The following is a 17,365-nucleotide window of genomic DNA, read 5'->3' as shown; positions in this document are numbered from 1 at the left end:
TACCCCGCAGCAGAAAACGAGATTTATGGTAAGAACTTACCGTTGTTAAATCTCTTTCTGCGAGATACACTGGGCTCCACAAAGCGCCCATCCTGACGAACTTAGCTTCTTCGGGTTGGTATGGCATTAGCTGCTGACACTTCTCCTGTCGTAAGAGTGTGGTGTATGTGGCTACTAACTGTTGTCGTCTCTTTTCCTGGTACTGCATTGGGCTGGTTAACTAAAAACTGAGCTCCTGTGCAGGGAGGCGGGGTTATAGAGGAGGCGGCGCTATGCATTCTGGGAACAGTCAAAGCTTTTGAGCCTGTTGGTGCCTCGGATCAAGATCCTACTCTACACCCCAATGTCTATCCTTATGGACCCCAGTGTACCTCGCAGAAAGAGATTTAACAACGGTAAGTTCTTACCATAAATCTCGTTATACTCACCTATTTCCAGAGTAGATTGGTCATCTTCGTTCCATGTACTCATCCACGAGGTTAAAAACAAACAAACCGCATTAACCCGCACCACCGGACGTAAATGGATCCATGTGTACAGTGATACAGTGGAGACGGATTAAGGCCTTCATTCAGGTTGGATCGCAGTTTGCCACAGTGCGATCGCTTACCTGAAGGATGTGATCACACTATGATTAACGGTGGCCACCAGAGGTGCGTCGATGCGACGCTGAGGGGGCGTGGGGAGGACAACAGAGGTGTGTCTGGACCGTTTTCGTGGGTGGCCGCATGATGTCACACGCAACCACTGTGACCCCCAAAAAATGGCGGTGATTCGCCTGCATATGCAACCATGCTGCATATGCAGGGGGTTATCCCTAATTTCTCGTTCTGCAATGCGATCGCAATTGGGTGGGACATTGCATGCTGGGCAGCCTTGCCCTGTGCTTGTATGTCAGCATGTAATCGTACTCAGTAGCAGATTCTGCTTTTTAGCAGAATCTACAACTGAACCTGAATAGGGTCCAAAGAGTGATAAATTACCAGCCAATCAGCTCTTTAACTGCTATGTTACAAGCTGTGTTTGAAAAATGTCAGGTAGGAAACTGATTGGCTGGTCATTTATCACTCTTTATCCGTCTCCACTTTATCACTCTTTAAGGCTTAATACATTTGAACCAATGTACTTTGGGGGTAAAACCATGTTTTACCCCCAAAGTACAGGTGTGGCAGATATACAGTATGCAGAGAGAGTTAGATTTGGTTGGGTTATTTTGTTTCCGTGCAGGGTAAATACTGTGTGCTTTATTTTTACACTGCAATTTATATTTCAGTTTGAACACACCGCACCCAAATCTAACTCTCTCTGCACATGTTATATCTGCCCCTCCTGCACTACACATGGGCCCTCATTCCGAGTTGTTCGCTCGCTAGCTGCTTTTAGCAGCATTGCACATGCTAGGCCGCCGCCCTCTGGGAGTGTATCTTAGCTTAGCAGAATTGCGAACGAAAGATTAGCAGAACTGCTACTAAATAATTCTGTGCAGTTTCTGAGTAGCTCCAGACCTACTCACAGATTGCGATCAGCTCAGTCCGTTTAGTTCCTGGTTTGACGTCACAAACACGCCCTGCGTTCGGCCAGCCACTCCCCCGTTTCTCCAGACACTCCCGCGTTTTTCACTGGCACGCCTGCGTTTTTTAGCCAACGCCGTGAAAACGCTGAGTTGCCGCCCAGAAACGCCCATTACCTGTCAATCATTTACCGAACAGCAGTGCGACTGTGAAAAGCGTCGTAAGAACACCAGGAAATCTACTAAGTTTTTTGTTATATTACTTAGCGCATGCGCGCTGCGTACCATGCGCATGCACATTTAGCAACAAATCGCAGCATAGCGAAAATCGGCAACGAGCGAACAACTCGGAATGACCCCCATGGTTTTGCCCAACTGCTAACAGATTTGCTGCTGCGATCAACTCTGAATTAGGCCCTTTGATCCTGAATCAACAAATATGAAAATATCAAATTATCATAACTAAATTGGCTTACTAAACAAAATAATTAGCAAAGAACAGGACTCTTACAAATGCTGAAAATTCAAAGACATACAGGGGGAGATGTACTAAACCATGGAGAGTAATAACGGGGGGAGAGAGAAAGTACCAGACAATCAGCTCCTTACTGCCATGTTACAGGCTGTGTTTGAAAAATGACAGGAGGTGATTGGTTGGTAGTTTATCTCTCTCTACTTGATCACTCTAAGTCTACAAGGCTTTGTACATCTGCCCCAAATACAGAAAATTGAGCATGAAATTTATTTCCACAGAAAAGGAAAAGAGATATGTAGTGTAATAAATAAAAGGGAGGCTCCCCACTACAAAAAGCATGGATGTTATGTAACTAGTCACTCTTAATACATACTACAGTATATGGACCAGTTTTGTTAGGTGCAACAGCAGTACTATAGAAGGTGCTGCCACTATGGGCCAGGAGCTGAGGAGGGAATGGGATTGTTGGCCTACTACTGCTCTCCCATTGATTCTCCTTTGCTGTCCTATGATCACAGTGGAGGCCTCTCCTTGAGCACTCATACCCATGTTCTGCTCTATGAGGGGCCCAGGAGCCTGGAGCAGCATTGCCAGTTCCTTAGTCAAATTATATTTATGTGGCCTTATGTATTATTCAGCCCCTGCTTAGGTGAGTCTCAGTGAGAAACTTCAACACACAAACAATTTGTGGTTTTGACAATTGATTAACAATAGGAATGTTAATGGATGATGTAATGGTTAACATTACTGCCTCACAGCCCTGAGGTCATTTCCCACCACTCCCTAACTGTGTGGAGTTTGTATATTCTCCACATGCTTGTGTGGGTTTCCTCCAGGTACTCCGGTTTCCTCCCACAATCTAAAAATATACTGTTAGGTTAGGTTAGGTTGACTCCCATCAAAAATTAACCCTAGTGTGTAAAGGTGCCCATGTACATGTCTTTAGGGCAGACTAAGTAGGCCAAGTAGTTCATATCTGCAGTCATATTATATGTAATCTTATCCTGGTGCTTCAAAAATGATAATACAGTAATAAAATGCAATAGATGTACCATAACGCTGTCACATAAATAAAAGTCCAAATATAAATTTCTCTTATAATTTTCTCTTGTGTTATCCTGTTTCCCAGTGTAAAGTCTCCTCAGAAGTATAGTACAGTATACAAAAACAACATAATATAATCTCTCTGTATGCAGATACAGTATGCATGGATTACAGGTTCCTTGAAATGCACATGTCCAATATACTTAATGTGCCCAAAATGGAAAAACAATCAAAAGTTCAATATGCTTTTTAATTACTCACACATAAAAATGACTCAAAGGAGAAAAACAATTCCTAATGAGTTTGGCTGGTCTCCTGCCAGATCTAATGTCACATAAGCCTGCCAACAGTCTTTCATGATCGAGGGAAAATGGGCCCGAGCACCACTAAGGTCCAGAGGGTTTCCAAGTTCAAAAGGTACAATAGGGAAAATAAAAATAAGAAAGTGTCATACAGCTCCTGTTAATGTGTTTCAACCCCCTCAGGTCTCTTTCAAGGCAAAATCTGCCTTAAAAAACTATATATACTGTACATCATCGTACGTATCATTTGGCATACACATGAGCACAAAACATGCATGACCATTCATTAGTACATAAAGTAATTTCCTCTTTGGCTTTTAGGATGGCAGTCTGGTGGTGGCAGATTTTGGGTTGGCACGATTGGTAACAGACGAGTCTCGGGATCTGCGGAAGGACAGGAGGAAACGTTATACTGTGGTGGGGAACCCATACTGGATGGCACCTGAAATGATAAATGGTGAGGATCAGATTCACCTTGCTGTGGCAGGGAAAGCACGAATTTTTGGCCAAATGTATGCCAAGAAACATTATTATTCCATGTTAAATAGTAGAGTTTATTAGAACTGTTCTGATTATCTGTATTCTTAGTGCTTGAAGTGTGCTCTTGCATTATTCTTACAACATGGCATCACTGAAGACCACCCCCTCTAATCATGTTAGAAACCAATGTGTGCTTTCCAGCGATCTTTCACACCCCCACTCACTACCCCGCCTTATCCGCCACCACATTTTTGGCTTATGTTGTAAAGGTGTCATTGCCCCGTTGCAACTAATTAGATGCTTGGTTCTATTTTCAACTACTAGAAAAATAATTGTCAGAATCTGATTGGTTGCTATTGGCAACAGATCCTTTTTTACAAAGTTTTTATTTATCTTTTGTTTATAGTGGAATTTGGGGAATTACTTTGGTACTGTACAGTATGATGTGTTCATCCGCACCACGGGGCTAATTCAGTAAGGATAGAAAATTCTGCTAATCAGCAGAATTTGCTATCCTTTCCTAGCATGCGGGGGGCCGCCCATCGCTGGCAAGGCTGCCCAGCATGCTGACCAGAGCCTCCCTCCCTTCAACAAGCATAAATACTGGATGCCCCCTGACGGCACAGTTTAGCTGTGCCAGCAGGAGTCCCGCCACCTTCTCCCTGATCACGCCCATGACACGCCCCCGTTCGGCTGACACCACTCCCCCGTTGGAGCCGCACCGCCCCCCCACAGCGCTCTGTCTTCTCCCTGAAAACTAAGCGTTGCCCCCTCCCCCCCTCCCCGCAACCGTCTCAGGTAGAGGCATTTGCACTTTCTGCCGGAAATATTCCGGTTGGATCGCAATTTGCGATCCAACCTGAATTTGCCCCCACATCACTAACTTCTTGTGGCTTTCTCTTGGTGTTTTAATGGTTTCTTTTCTTGCAGGGAGAATCTATGATGAGTCAGTGGATGTGTTCTCCTTTGGAATTGTGCAGTGTGAGGTATTCAGCTTGCTTCTTGTTTTCCTACTTTATTATATTGTCTTCGCTTTGCTGCTGTGATGACCTTGGCTGGTATCCATCTTCTCTCTGATCTTAGATAATTGGCCGTGTGAGCGCAGACCCCGATTACCTCCCTCGCACCACGGATTTTGGGCTGAATGTACGTGCCTTCTTGGATCGATTTTGCCCCCCAGATTGCCCACCAGGGTTTTTTCCCAGTGCAGTATTATGCTGTGACTTGGAACCGGAGAAGCGGTAAGTCTTTGTTATGGAGCAATTTGTTATCATTACCATTTTGGTTCGAGATAACTTCATTCCATCTTCATGTCATTAATACAATGGGAGAGATATAAGAAACAGTACAGATATAAAGTACCAAATAATGAGTCTCTACCTGCCATGTCACTGGATGTGTTTGAAAAATGAAAGTTAAAAGCTAATTAGTTGGTACCTTATCTCTCTCCACTTTATCCCTTGGCAAGGTTTGATACATCTCCCCCATTAAGTGTTATAATAGAAGTGTGCAATGCATGTGTACAGGACCTTTTTTTAGTTTTACACCTGTAGGCCTAGATGTAATCCCTGCACATCAAAGCGATACTTTAGATACCTGCACAAACTAAAATGCCGTGGAGAGATGCAAAATTCTGATGAAGCACTTTGCTAAAGTCTACACGTAATATCAATAGTACAACCTCCAACCATTTTAAAAAAAAACCTCTCTCGTGAAACATCCTCATTTTGGCTCAGACTAGCTTACCCTAGCTGTAGTGACAGCGGCCAGCAAAGCCGTATCGGCTGCAGTACATGCAGTGGGCAGAGGCTGAGAACCACCGTGGTTCTATCCAAGATGGGAGCCAGGGTTGAGAGACAACAGATCAGCCATAGTGGTCACCTTCTTTGTGATGGCTCGTGAGCACAGTGCACATGACTGCAGGCGTATATGCACTGGCTAATGCACTGATAGACTTTTTATAATCTATAGATTAATAGGAATTGACTTTTTTGTATTAGTATTTATTTTTTTCACTCTAAAGAAAATGTGCCTAAGAATACACTTGTCTGGTGATGTACGACTGAAAGTGTAAAATGAACGCTGTTCAAAGTTTATGGGCTGAGACTTGAAGTTCACCAGCTCAAAGCTGCTTCTGGTTTCACTTCCTTTTGGACAGTGAAAATAGCTGTGTTTCCTCCCTGGCAAAACAAGGCTTGCCCCTAGAAATCACCCTTTTTCTGATTTTAGTAATCTGGCTATGCAGAGCAAATTCTCCTTTCTGCATTAAAACTAGGTGCTACTGTGGAGATGTAGTCAGAATCCTGATGCTCACAACAATGGATGCCCAAGGTGAGTGTTAGGTTTAGGCACTAGGGGGAAGGTTAGGCTGTGGGAAGAGACGGTTAGGATAAGGCTGTGGGAGGGGATGGTTAGGGTTAGACTACGGGAGGGGTGGGTTAGGGTTAAAGTACTCACTGGGATCCATTGGGATTCTGTCTGTTGGGATCCAGACTGTCAGGATTTCATAGCCAACCCCTATTGTGTGCTGTAAGGGACGCCCTCACTTCTCCCAACTAACACATTACTAACAAACTTTAACAAATAGTAGTCTCCATGCAAACTATACAGTACAGAACTCAAACCACCTTTTCTCTAACGTCCTAGTGGATACTGGGGAAAAGTAGTTACACATGGTTAGCGGGTCCCTGGTACACATGGTTAGCCATGTGGCGTGCCATGTGGCGGCTAAAGGGCGCAGCGGTAACGGACTGCGAGATGCAGTGCCTGCCGCGGACCCAAACACTGGCGATATGAAGGGGGTGAAACCTTCCATTATTATTATTACACTGTTTTTGGTGTAAAACGTGTAGCCAGTATAAAAATAATTGTAGGGACGTGCGCCATTGAAGGGGCGGGGCTTCCCAGAGATTGGGACCAGCGGTAAAAAGGCGCCATTCCAGCTGCTGCTGACTGAAAGGCTGCATAACAGAGCTCCTCCACAGACCCTGCTGACCACCAATAATACTGGTACCGGGGGTTATACCGAAGGTGGAGCATATCAGAGGTGATTCACTGCTGCATCTACTGTTATCTATATTTATTATTTCCAGCTTTATTGTGTGCTGGTCCAAATTCCTCTCTGTGTTACTCCAGTGGGGCTGTCTGAGGTGCGGGTGCTGTCTCACTGTTGTGTCCTCACTACACTATATTTCTCTTAACCCTATGTGTTTCTGCAATAACATGTCTGGGAAAGAGGCTGTGCATCCTTCATGTAGTGCTGGGTTTACCTTACCAGACGGGTCTCTTGTGTGATTAATGCTCCATACCCTCTCAGGGTAGTAGTATGCAGGAACCAGATTGGTTAGAATCTGTAAAATAAACATGATTCATAACATAAATACAGAGTTGTCCATAGCTAGACTAGAGCGACAGTCCCCATGTACAGTCGGTGGATAATATGTTTATTAAGACTGCTGTCCTCTGACAGGCTCTTCAGCATTGTTCCCTATTTGGATGATCTCCTGATAAAAGCTGCTTCCAGAGTATGTCTGCTACGTGCCATAGATTTGACTATGGGTATGCTTACGGACCGCGGGTGGATCCTTAATCTCCAGAAGTATCACCTGGAACAGTCACAGTGAATTCAGTTCCTAGGATTGATACTGGACACAGTACCTCAGAAGGTATAAAGGCCTTGGCAATCCAAGCTATGTTTCGCTTGGTCCTCAAACCTCGCAGGATCTCGATCCACCTTTGCATTCGTCTACTGGGCAGGATGGTGGCCTCATACATGGCCTCATACAGCAGGTTCCATGCCCGCCCTTTCCAACTGGGTTTACTGAACAAGTGGTCAGGGTCTCACTTACACATGCACCAGCTGGTGTCTCTGTTGCCAACAGTTCGGATTTCCCTGCTATGGTGGCTACGAGTACCTCACCTTGTGGAGGGTCGGAGTTTCTGTCCCCACTCATGGATTCTGCTAACAACGGATGCCAGCCTCCGAAGTTGGGGGACAGTGACCCAAGGGGCCCAATTCCAGGGGAAGTGGTCAACTCTGGAATCTGCACTTCCGATATATTTAATGGAACTCAGGGCGATTTACAATGCCCTTCTGCTGGCTTCCTCTCTTCTCAGGCATCAGCAATGCAAGAGGTGTCAAGAATACTCCTATGGGCAGAGGCCAATGCAAGGGTCATCTCAGCCAGATTCATTCCAGGAGTGGACTTCTGGGAAGTGGACTTCCTCAGCATTCACGTCCTCCATCTGGAGGAAGGGGGCCTTCGTCCTCCAGTGTTTCAACAGCTGGTTCACTGGTGGGGCTGTCTGCAAAAAGGCCTGTTGGCTTCTCATCTCAACAAGAATCTCCGTCGTTACTGTTTCAGAACAAGGGATCCACAGGCTGCAGCAGTGGACGCTCTGACGGCGCCGTGGACTTTCCATTTCGTGTTCCTGTTTCCTCTAATCCCTCTCATTCCGAGAGTTCTGAAAAGACTCAAAAGGGAAAGCATTCCAGTAATTCTGATTTCCCCCGGATTGGCCTCTACAAGCCTGTATGCGGACCTCCTGACAATATCTCTGGAGGATCCCTGGCATCTGCCGCTGCTCAAGGACCTTCTTCAACAAGGACCATTCGTCTATCCAGACTTACAGCGGCTACGTTTGACGGCTTGGAAGTTGAGAGGGAGATTCTAGCCAGGAAAGGTCTCCCCTCCCAGGTTACGTTTGACGGCTTGGAAGTTGAGATGGAGATTCTAGCCAGGAAAGGATCTCACCTCCCAGGTTATTTCCACTCTGGTCCAGGCCCGGAAGGTGGTTACATCAAAGCATTACCACCGTATCTGGAATAAATTTGTTTCTTGGTGTGAGGGTAGAAAATATTCTCTTGTGGAGTTTCGACTTGGTTGTTTTCTACTCTTCCTGCAAGCAGGCGTGGATGTGGGCCTGCGGTTAGGCTCCATCAAAGTCCAGATTTCGTCTCTCTCCATCGTCTTCCAGGAAACAACTTGCAGTATTGCTGGAAGTACAGCCATTCCTGAAGGATGTTTTTCATATTCAACCACCCTTCATACCTCCCACGGCTCCGTGGGATCTCAGTGTGGTCCTGATCTTTCTCCAGTCGGACTGGTTTGAAACCTTACACAGGGTGGACTTGAAATATCTTGCTTTTAAGACTGTCATGTTACTGGCTTTAGCCTCTGCAAGACGTGTGTCAGAATCGGGGGCCTTATCCTGTAAGAGCCCGTATTTGATATTTCACAAGGATAGGGTGGAGCTCAGGACTCGCCCGGAGTTTTTGCCAGAAGTGGTATCGGTTTTTCGCATTAATCAGCCGATAGTGGTTCCGGTACTGCCTAACATAACAGTTGCCCCAAAGTCCTTGGACGTTGTGAAGGCTTTGAGGTTTTATGTCAAGAGGACAGCTCATCACAGGAAGTCTGACTCACTTTTTGTCCTTTGTGACGCTACCAAGATTGGATGTCCTGCTTCTTAGCAGTCCTTTGTTCGTTGGCTCAGGTTGTCCATTCAAGAAGCCTATGCTTCAGCAGCCCTGCCGCTGCTGAGTTTTATCCAGGCCCACTCCACTAGGTCGGTGGGTTCTTCCTGGGCGGCTGTCCAGGGTGTCTCGGGCTTACAGTTGTTCCGGGCAGCTACTTGGTCTGGTGCGAACACGCTCGTTAAGTTCTACAGGTTCGAAACCTTGGCCAGGGATGACCTTCAGTTTGGTCAGGCGGTTGCATGGGTCTCAGCACTCTCCCACCCGTTCTGGGAGCTTTGGGACGTCCCCATGTGTAACTACTGTTCCCCAGTATCCACTAGGAAGTTAGAGAGAATAGGAATTTAATACCTACCGGTAATTCCTTTTCTCGTAGTCCGTAGTGGATACTGCTTCGTTTTCCTGCTTACTGTAAGTGTTCTTGGTGGGGTCTGCTGTTGCTGTCCCGGTTCCTTGTTTGATTGGCCTGGCTATTCTTGTGGTTGGTTAGCATTGCTACTTTCTGTTTGGTTAGCATTGCTATCCTTTTGTTGCTGTGTGTTGGTTCGGTACCTCACCGCTGTTTATGTGTATATCCTTCTCTCAAGGTATGTCCGTCTCCTGGGGCACAGTTTTCCTAGACTGAGTCTGCAGGAGGGGCATAGAGGGGAGGAGCCAGCACACACTGTTGATTTCTTAAAGTGCCAGGCTCCTACGGACCCGATCTATACCCCATGTGTAACTACTGTTCCCCAGTATCCACTACGGACTACGAGAAAAGGAATTACCGGTAGGTATTAAATTCCTATTTATTTTTTCCCAGATTTGGACTGTCTGTGGTATCTGAGGTAAAGATCTGCAAAACATTGCAAGCAATCATATGACACAGCACACTTTAAGCTTTTAATTCGGATTTGGAAGTAAGCAAAAAAAAGCAAGTAACTTTGTATCTGGAACAAACCATGTTGCCTTGCAAGGTGAGCAAATACATTAATATATTTCCGTGTAGGGTAAATACTGGCTGCTTTTGCATGTATCCCACAAATGTTAGATTTTTTTCTTACACTGCAATTTAGATTTCAGTTTGAACACATCCTGCCCAAGTCTAATAGGGATATCCAATTAGCCATGATAAAACATCTGGTTCAAAATAATGTAAGTTTTTAAAAAAAAAATCCCGACGTTTCACAAATTCTTTTTTAGTGGCTATCCAATTTGGATCTCCCGTAAAAAAAAGAATTTTCTCACAAAAACACACAGGTTCAGTGCAACCTGTGTGTTTTCATGGCTGTAGCCCTGTTTTTGCATGAAAACTGAGCTGTTTTCAGGGATTTGGTATTGCCTAAAATCCCAACAAAATCCCAGATAAGATGTGGCACGCGCCGGCTAATTGGATTGCCCCCGACAATGCAATTACCTGCAGTAAATTACCGTGGGTAATTGGATACCCCGCCAGTATCTCTCTGCACATGTTACATCTGCTCCACCTACAGTGCAACATGGTTTTGCCCAGGTGCACAGATACTGTACTTGCTTTTTCTTTTGTTTACTTACAAATCACAATCCGGTCCTTTTTATCACCATTATGGCACAAAACTACAGTAAATCACTCGGTTTGACAATCAGCGGGTCAGTGGAGATCTGAAGGGGGGACCAGGCCATTTAGTGGCGATGATGCCGCTAAATGGTACCATTTGGAGTTTTTATTCTCAAATTGTTAAATAATTTTCTGAAAAAAGTAGCTTCGCCTTCAGGTGGTTAAAGGATTTTGTAAAAAGCCCTGCACCATTCATAGTTTTGTGGGGGAGGGGGGGGGGGTCGGTTTTTTTTTTTGGGGGGGAGGGGGTCGGGGGTTGTTGCTGTATGAATTATGTTAGCTGTTTTATTTTATTAAAAACAATCAGTGAAAGTTCATTTTTGTTTTTAAAAATAGTACTCATACAGTATCACTACTCAAGGTTCAGTGTCATTTTATAGACTAGTATAGACTAGTACCTTAGGATGTTAGGGGTATATCCACAAAGCAGCAGCTTCTCAGCAGGGTTGACCTCAAAAATGAACACTCCGGGCTCTGCACTTAGATTTGTGCCACTTTCAATTTCAAACCACCATGAAGCTGCAGCTTGCAAAGCCAGCACTTCTTAAATATAGTCCTTAGGGACAGATGTATCAAGCAGTAAAAATGATAGAAAAATGGATTAGTGGGGAAGTAAATCAGTTTCTTTCTATCATTTTATAGAATGTTCTTGATGAATGCTACCTCAAAGCTGATTGGTTGCTACAGGCATATTCTTTGCTTGTCTACTTCTCTCTTTTTATATGTTAGTACATCTCCCCCTTACTGTGTTATGAGATGGAAATAGCCTTTTTTGCAGATTTAAAATGTTCCTTCAGTCTTGCTTTCTCGTCATTCATTCTCTATGATGCACCTCTGATCATTACCACCCTTGGCTGATGTTCACCTTCAGTACTGGAGACTCTTCTCTAGAACTTCATGGTTTTATTGTACCTCTTGCTCTCTTGTAGGCCAAGCTTCTCCCAGCTGCAGCTCTGGTTGGATTCACTCCTCAGGCATTTGAACCTGCAGCTCCCCCTTAGCTCACATATTGAGCAGCTGGAACGAAACTTTTGGGAGACGTACAGAAGAGGAGACAGCGCCCTGTGCGTGCATCCTGAAATCCCAGAATAACATCACCTCAACAAGAGAGACCCCAGTTTATGTGTGTTTGTGGCAAGCTCATACTGCTTACCTTGCACGGATTAGGGATCAAATCCCTACATCCATGTTTTACGAAGGGGACCTGCTGTACCAGAGCTTACTGCAGGGGATTGTGTGCATTGAGGGGAATCCAAAGATACACTGTTGTAGATCCATCGGGTGCCTATGTTGTTTAGTAAGCTTGTAATGGTTCTTGAACTCTGATTGAATATGATAAACCAGGCTTTATTAGCGTGGCAGTTTCCAGAACAGCCAGTAATAAATGTGTGGTCCATAAAGGCGTCATTACATCACACCCTCCCTGCATGACGCCCCTTTTCTCAACCTTCTTGTGCATCAGAGCATAACGCACCTTGTGTAAATACCTGTATGTATATTTAGACTGTGCATAGCTTTCTGTACATACATTCCCAATGTCTGTGACTTTAGCCTGTCATCCTTGATCACTTTGTTCTTATTGCCAAGAAAGGTCTACTGCTTTGCGCTATCTGCCCGACAGATTTTGGGTCTCAGGGTAATTCTGTAACAGGGGCCACAATGCACCTGGGCAGGGAACAGACTGTGAAGTAGACTTCTGTCTTACACAAAAAATGACACCCTATGATTTATATTTCATTTGATTCGTCTACACACTCGGCACTTATAGACGGATCATCAGCTTTTAAAACCACCAGCATTCAAATGTCTATACACCTTTACTGTTAACATGCATCCTAAAGTGCAACACCTATAGGGGACTATATACTGTATACCCCTGTAGATTACTTAGGTATTGGTCCATCTATGTTTATTCTCGTGTAGGTTAAAAAAAAAAAACTGTCTTTCTGACACGATAATGTATCTAAATTTGGGCTCTGCGTCTGAAAGCCAGTATGATACATACAACCTATATAATTAGCGTGTGGCTGGGACGCAGGATGGAAAAGCTGGAAGGGAATGGTCCCTCCATTTTTTCACCCTTTAGGGGTCATTCCGAGTTGTTCACTCGTTATTTTTTTTCGCTACGGAGCGATTAGTCACAAACTGCGCATGCGCAATGTTCGCAGTGCGCCTGCGCCAAGTAAATTAGTACAAAAGTCTGGTATTTTACTCACGGCATAACGAGGATTTTTCATCGTTCTGGTGATCGGAGTGTGATTGACAGGAAGTGGGTGTTTCTGGGCGGAAACTGGCCGTTTTCTGGGAGTGTGCGGAAAAACGCTGGCGTTTCTGGGAAAAACGCGGGAGTATCTGGGCGAACGCTGGGTGTGTTTGTGACGTCAAACCAGGAACGAAACTGACTGAACTGATCGCAGTGTAGGAGTAAGTCTCGAGCTACTCAGAAACTGCTAAGAATTTTCTATTCGCAATTCTGCTAATCTTTCGTTCGCAATTCTGCTAAGCTAATATTCGCTCCCAGAGGGCGGCGGCTTAGCGTGTGCAATGCTGCTAAAATCTGCTAGCGAGCGAACAACTCGGAATGAGGGCCTATGTGCTTGCACTTCATGGACATTTCCATTTTTCTTCCGACATCATCACATCTGCATTATCCTCTGTGCTGCAGTTTTGCACATTTCAAATAGTCCACATTTTTGCCTTATATTATGAATGAGAAAAATATTTTGTAGATAGTACATACACACATAAAAGCATTTGTTTGTTGCGTTTTTGCTAATTAGTTTCTGTAAATGTTCCATCTCCTAATCCCGATTTTAGATGATCAGACATGTCCATTCCATATAATATTGAATGTAGGTTTGCGGAATCTAAAATTAAGATTTTGGAACCCATGCTCCTAATGTACTCAAGAGGGCAGTAATGTACCATTGTCTGTCTTCCTACTGTAAACATGCCGTCTGTAATCACTCAGTCTCACACAAGGAGATCTGAACACAATCACACATTTGTACCGGACAATCACAGGTAATAGCCATTTAGTACTTATCTCTGGAACAATCAATGATTAATCACTGGTTACTAATGCCATATTGAAATTTGTAGCTAGACAGGATCAGTGTAACACATTACAGTACAAAATCACAATCGCTACAATTCTCTGGTCTATAAGAAACACACTGCTCACCGCAGACTAACGGCTGTTACCGGACAACTGCAACATAATAAAAGCTGACTTACCGGCCATAATTGTGACGCAGATGTCCATTCACTTTTGTTAAGATTATATAATGTTATATCAAGTACATTACTCTTATTGAATATACTAATTGACACTAGGTTGCTTTTGGCACATTACATTTATTAACAGCCAGTGTGAATTGTGGATGTACATCACAAAGTGTACTGCAAAAAAAGACCTCACACATTACATGCATGTCCAGCATTACTTTGTTTGGTTGACATGTGTCACCCTAAGGGGGAGATGTATCAAGCCTTGGAGAGAGATAAAGTGCCAATTTCAAGCACGGCCAGTAAAATGACAGAAACTGATTGGCTAGTACATTATCTGTCTCCAAGGCTAGATCATACCTCCCAACATGACCCTCTCCAGGAGGGACAGAATCTCTGCTCTTGGACTTCCCTCTTAATTTATGATTGCCATCACCTGTGCCAAAACACCTTTCTTATCCATTAACCTGTTCAACACAGGTGCATACAATCATACATTAAGAAAAAAGTCCAGAAGCAGAGCATTCTGTCCCTCCTGGAGAGGGTCCTGTTGGGAGGTATGGCTAGATACCTCTCCCCCTATGAGCTTTTCCTGATGGGCAGTTAAATGAACATATTGTAAAGCAAGTCTAAAATGTAATTGAATTGGGCCTGTAGAGAGCCTAAAACTTGTTTGTGGTTCAGTCATGATTTGAGGGTTCGAGCTTCGACCTACATTTCCAAATGCAACTGAATTTAACCTAAAACCAATTTAAAATGGTAATTGGACGTTGAACGTGTTCATGTTCCACAAATGTCTTTTACAGTTGTTGACCATAATCATAATGATGGTTGAAGCCCTCTACATAGTGATATTGTAACACTGCACCACAGTGGAGACCTCACATGTATTGCCCTTGCATTCACCATAGTGATCAATAGATTAATGTATAGAGAGTAACGTGCTGCACTCAAATCCAGGTTTAATGTAGTTTATGCAATGTAAATCCAGAGCCTGCAAGTACTTACCCTAATGCTCATTTTACACTTCATCACATATTCAGATACTGCTCTTTCATCATACATAGGGGCAAATGTGCTAAACCTTGGAGAGTGACAAAGTGTAGACTAGAGAGATAAAGTATCAGCCAATCAACTCCTGTCATTTTTCAAACAGTCTGTAAGATGGCAGGAGATGATTGGCCGGTACTTTTATCTCTCTCAAGTTTATTACTCTCCATCTCCAAGGCTTAGTATATCTGCCCCTCAGACTATTACACAGGCCTTTCTGTAAATACTGAGCCCTTCGTCCTAATTACTCACCTCTGTTCTAGCACAAGTATGCTTAAAGTGCACCATATACGCACAGTGGAGACAGCAAGTTTGTGGCTTAAACTGATGATCCTAGTCAATTCACCTGATCGCCATGAATATGGCTGGCAGCTAATGTCAGTGATTCGGTGCTTTCTCATTGCTCCAGCCCATAAGATGGCCATCTCCATTTTGTGCAGGTTAAACATCACTTTCAGTCGCTTGTCAAAGGTTACTTAGGAATTCTTTTGGCATCTACACAATCGGGCAACAAGATGGAAAGAGCTTGGAAATCCAAACTACCTGTGTAGCTAATAGTTGGATGTAGAAAGATGAATTTGCACTTTTCTTTTTGTACTGTATGTTGTCGCTCTCGGAAATCACACTGGTTTCGTAAGACATTAAATGTGTTCATTTCTCACCTTGTTATTGTTCTGTTTAACTTTGCTGCAAAACAGATTGATCTTAATACATGAAGTTGTCCCACTCTTTTGTGTGTTTATTTGTCTGATTCATGCCGTTAGCTGCAAGCAATGGGCTGGAATAAAGGTTATTTATCAAGCGCAGCAAACGCTTTGGTTTAGAAACATAACACCTGGGTGTCTCCATTCTTTTATTGTCTAAATCAGTGGTTCTCAAACTCGGTCCTCAGGACCCCACACAGTGCATGTTTTGCAGGTAACCCAGCAGGTGCACAGGTGTATTAATTACTCACAGACACATTTTAAAAGGTCCGCAGGTGGAGTTCATTATTTCACTTGTGATTCTGTGAGGAGACCTGCAAAACATGCACCGTGGGGGTCCTGAGGACTGAGTTTGAGAACCTGTGGTCTAAATGAATCATGATCACGACAGAAAGTGTTTATAGCATACTTGCCTACCTGACCCTCTCCATGAGGAAGAAAATGCTCTGTTCCTGGACATGTATGATTGCCATCACCTGTGGTGAAACACCTTTCTTATCAATTAACTAGCTCACCACAGGTGATGGCAATCATACATTACCAGGAAAGTCCAGGAACAGAGCATTTTCTCCCTCATGGAGAGGGTCAGATAGGCAAGTATGGTGTATAGCTTGTTATTACTCTGCTGAAATGTTACATGAAAGCTGGCCACTTCAGGGGGCAGGGCCGGTCTCCACATCATTAGGCCCTGCCCCCATCACTGGTAAATGCCGTGATTTGTGGGTCCATGGGAAGTGGGTGGGTCTAAAATATTGCAGTTCTCGTCATTTAGCACAGCCCCTCCATATGGTGCCGAGATACCCAGGATTATCTCCCCATCCTGCCTGATTCACTAGGAAGCAGGTGTGATGTGGGAGATCCGCCCAGAGGCAGCACTTACCATGGTGGCACCCAATGCGGCACTTCAGGGTCGATCCGCGCACTAGAGGTGTGGTCTTATGGGAGGGAGAGTGGCCCCACGTCCTGATCCTTATTTTAATCACTTCAGGGGTCCATGAGAATGCGGACTGTCCCTGGAAACTGCTGTGGTTGCAGTGCTGCCTTCTGCACTGTGGCAGGAGCTGAGTGTTGCATGTAATGTTACAGTGCAATATCCGGCTCCTGTCACTGAGCAGGAGCCAGCATTTTGGTGTCACCCCTTCGGCGGGAGACACGCAGCCCACACCCTCCTTGTGATGCCACTGGATCCGCCTACTCTTTCATGGGTGCAAGGGACTACCAGAAAATTCAGGAGTCTCCCGCGGGTCTACTACATTATGCCGGTGCTTGGGATACCGGCGCCGGAATCCCGACCGCCGGCATTCCGGCAGCGGGGTGAGTGCAAAATAGCACCTTGCGGGCACGGTGGCGCACTACGCACATGTCACTATATATTCTCCCCCCCCCCCCCCCCCCCCCAAAGGGAGAATAGTTGTCGGTATGCCGGCTGTCAGGATCCCGGCGCCGGTATGCTGAGCGCCGGGATCCCGACAGCCGGCGTATCAAATGTCTCCCGCAACTTACAGGAGAGTAGGCAAGTA

The 17,365-nt window shown here is 44.7% G+C and overlaps 1 protein-coding gene across 2 annotated transcripts in view; it reads left to right on the top strand.

Moving 5' to 3' along the window:
• LIMK1 (LIM domain kinase 1) overlaps window positions 1–15,867 on the top strand; it is a 255,805-nt gene extending 239,938 nt beyond the window's left edge. For both annotated transcript variants that reach the window (XM_063956172.1, XM_063956173.1), the window contains 4 exons: window positions 3,653–3,788; window positions 4,742–4,797; window positions 4,895–5,052; window positions 11,793–15,867. In XM_063956172.1, the coding sequence (XP_063812242.1) occupies window positions 3,653–3,788; window positions 4,742–4,797; window positions 4,895–5,052; window positions 11,793–11,955 (513 nt within the window). In that variant the 3' untranslated portion in view covers window positions 11,956–15,867. The remainder of the gene's footprint in view (window positions 1–3,652; window positions 3,789–4,741; window positions 4,798–4,894; window positions 5,053–11,792) is intronic.
• The last annotated feature ends 1,498 nt before the right edge of the window (window positions 15,868–17,365 follow it).

Source organism: Pseudophryne corroboree, chromosome 2, assembly GCF_028390025.1.
Source record: "Pseudophryne corroboree isolate aPseCor3 chromosome 2, aPseCor3.hap2, whole genome shotgun sequence".
Lineage (NCBI taxonomy): Eukaryota > Metazoa > Chordata > Amphibia > Anura > Myobatrachidae > Pseudophryne > Pseudophryne corroboree.
This window is presented reverse-complemented; position numbering and strand designations above follow the sequence as displayed.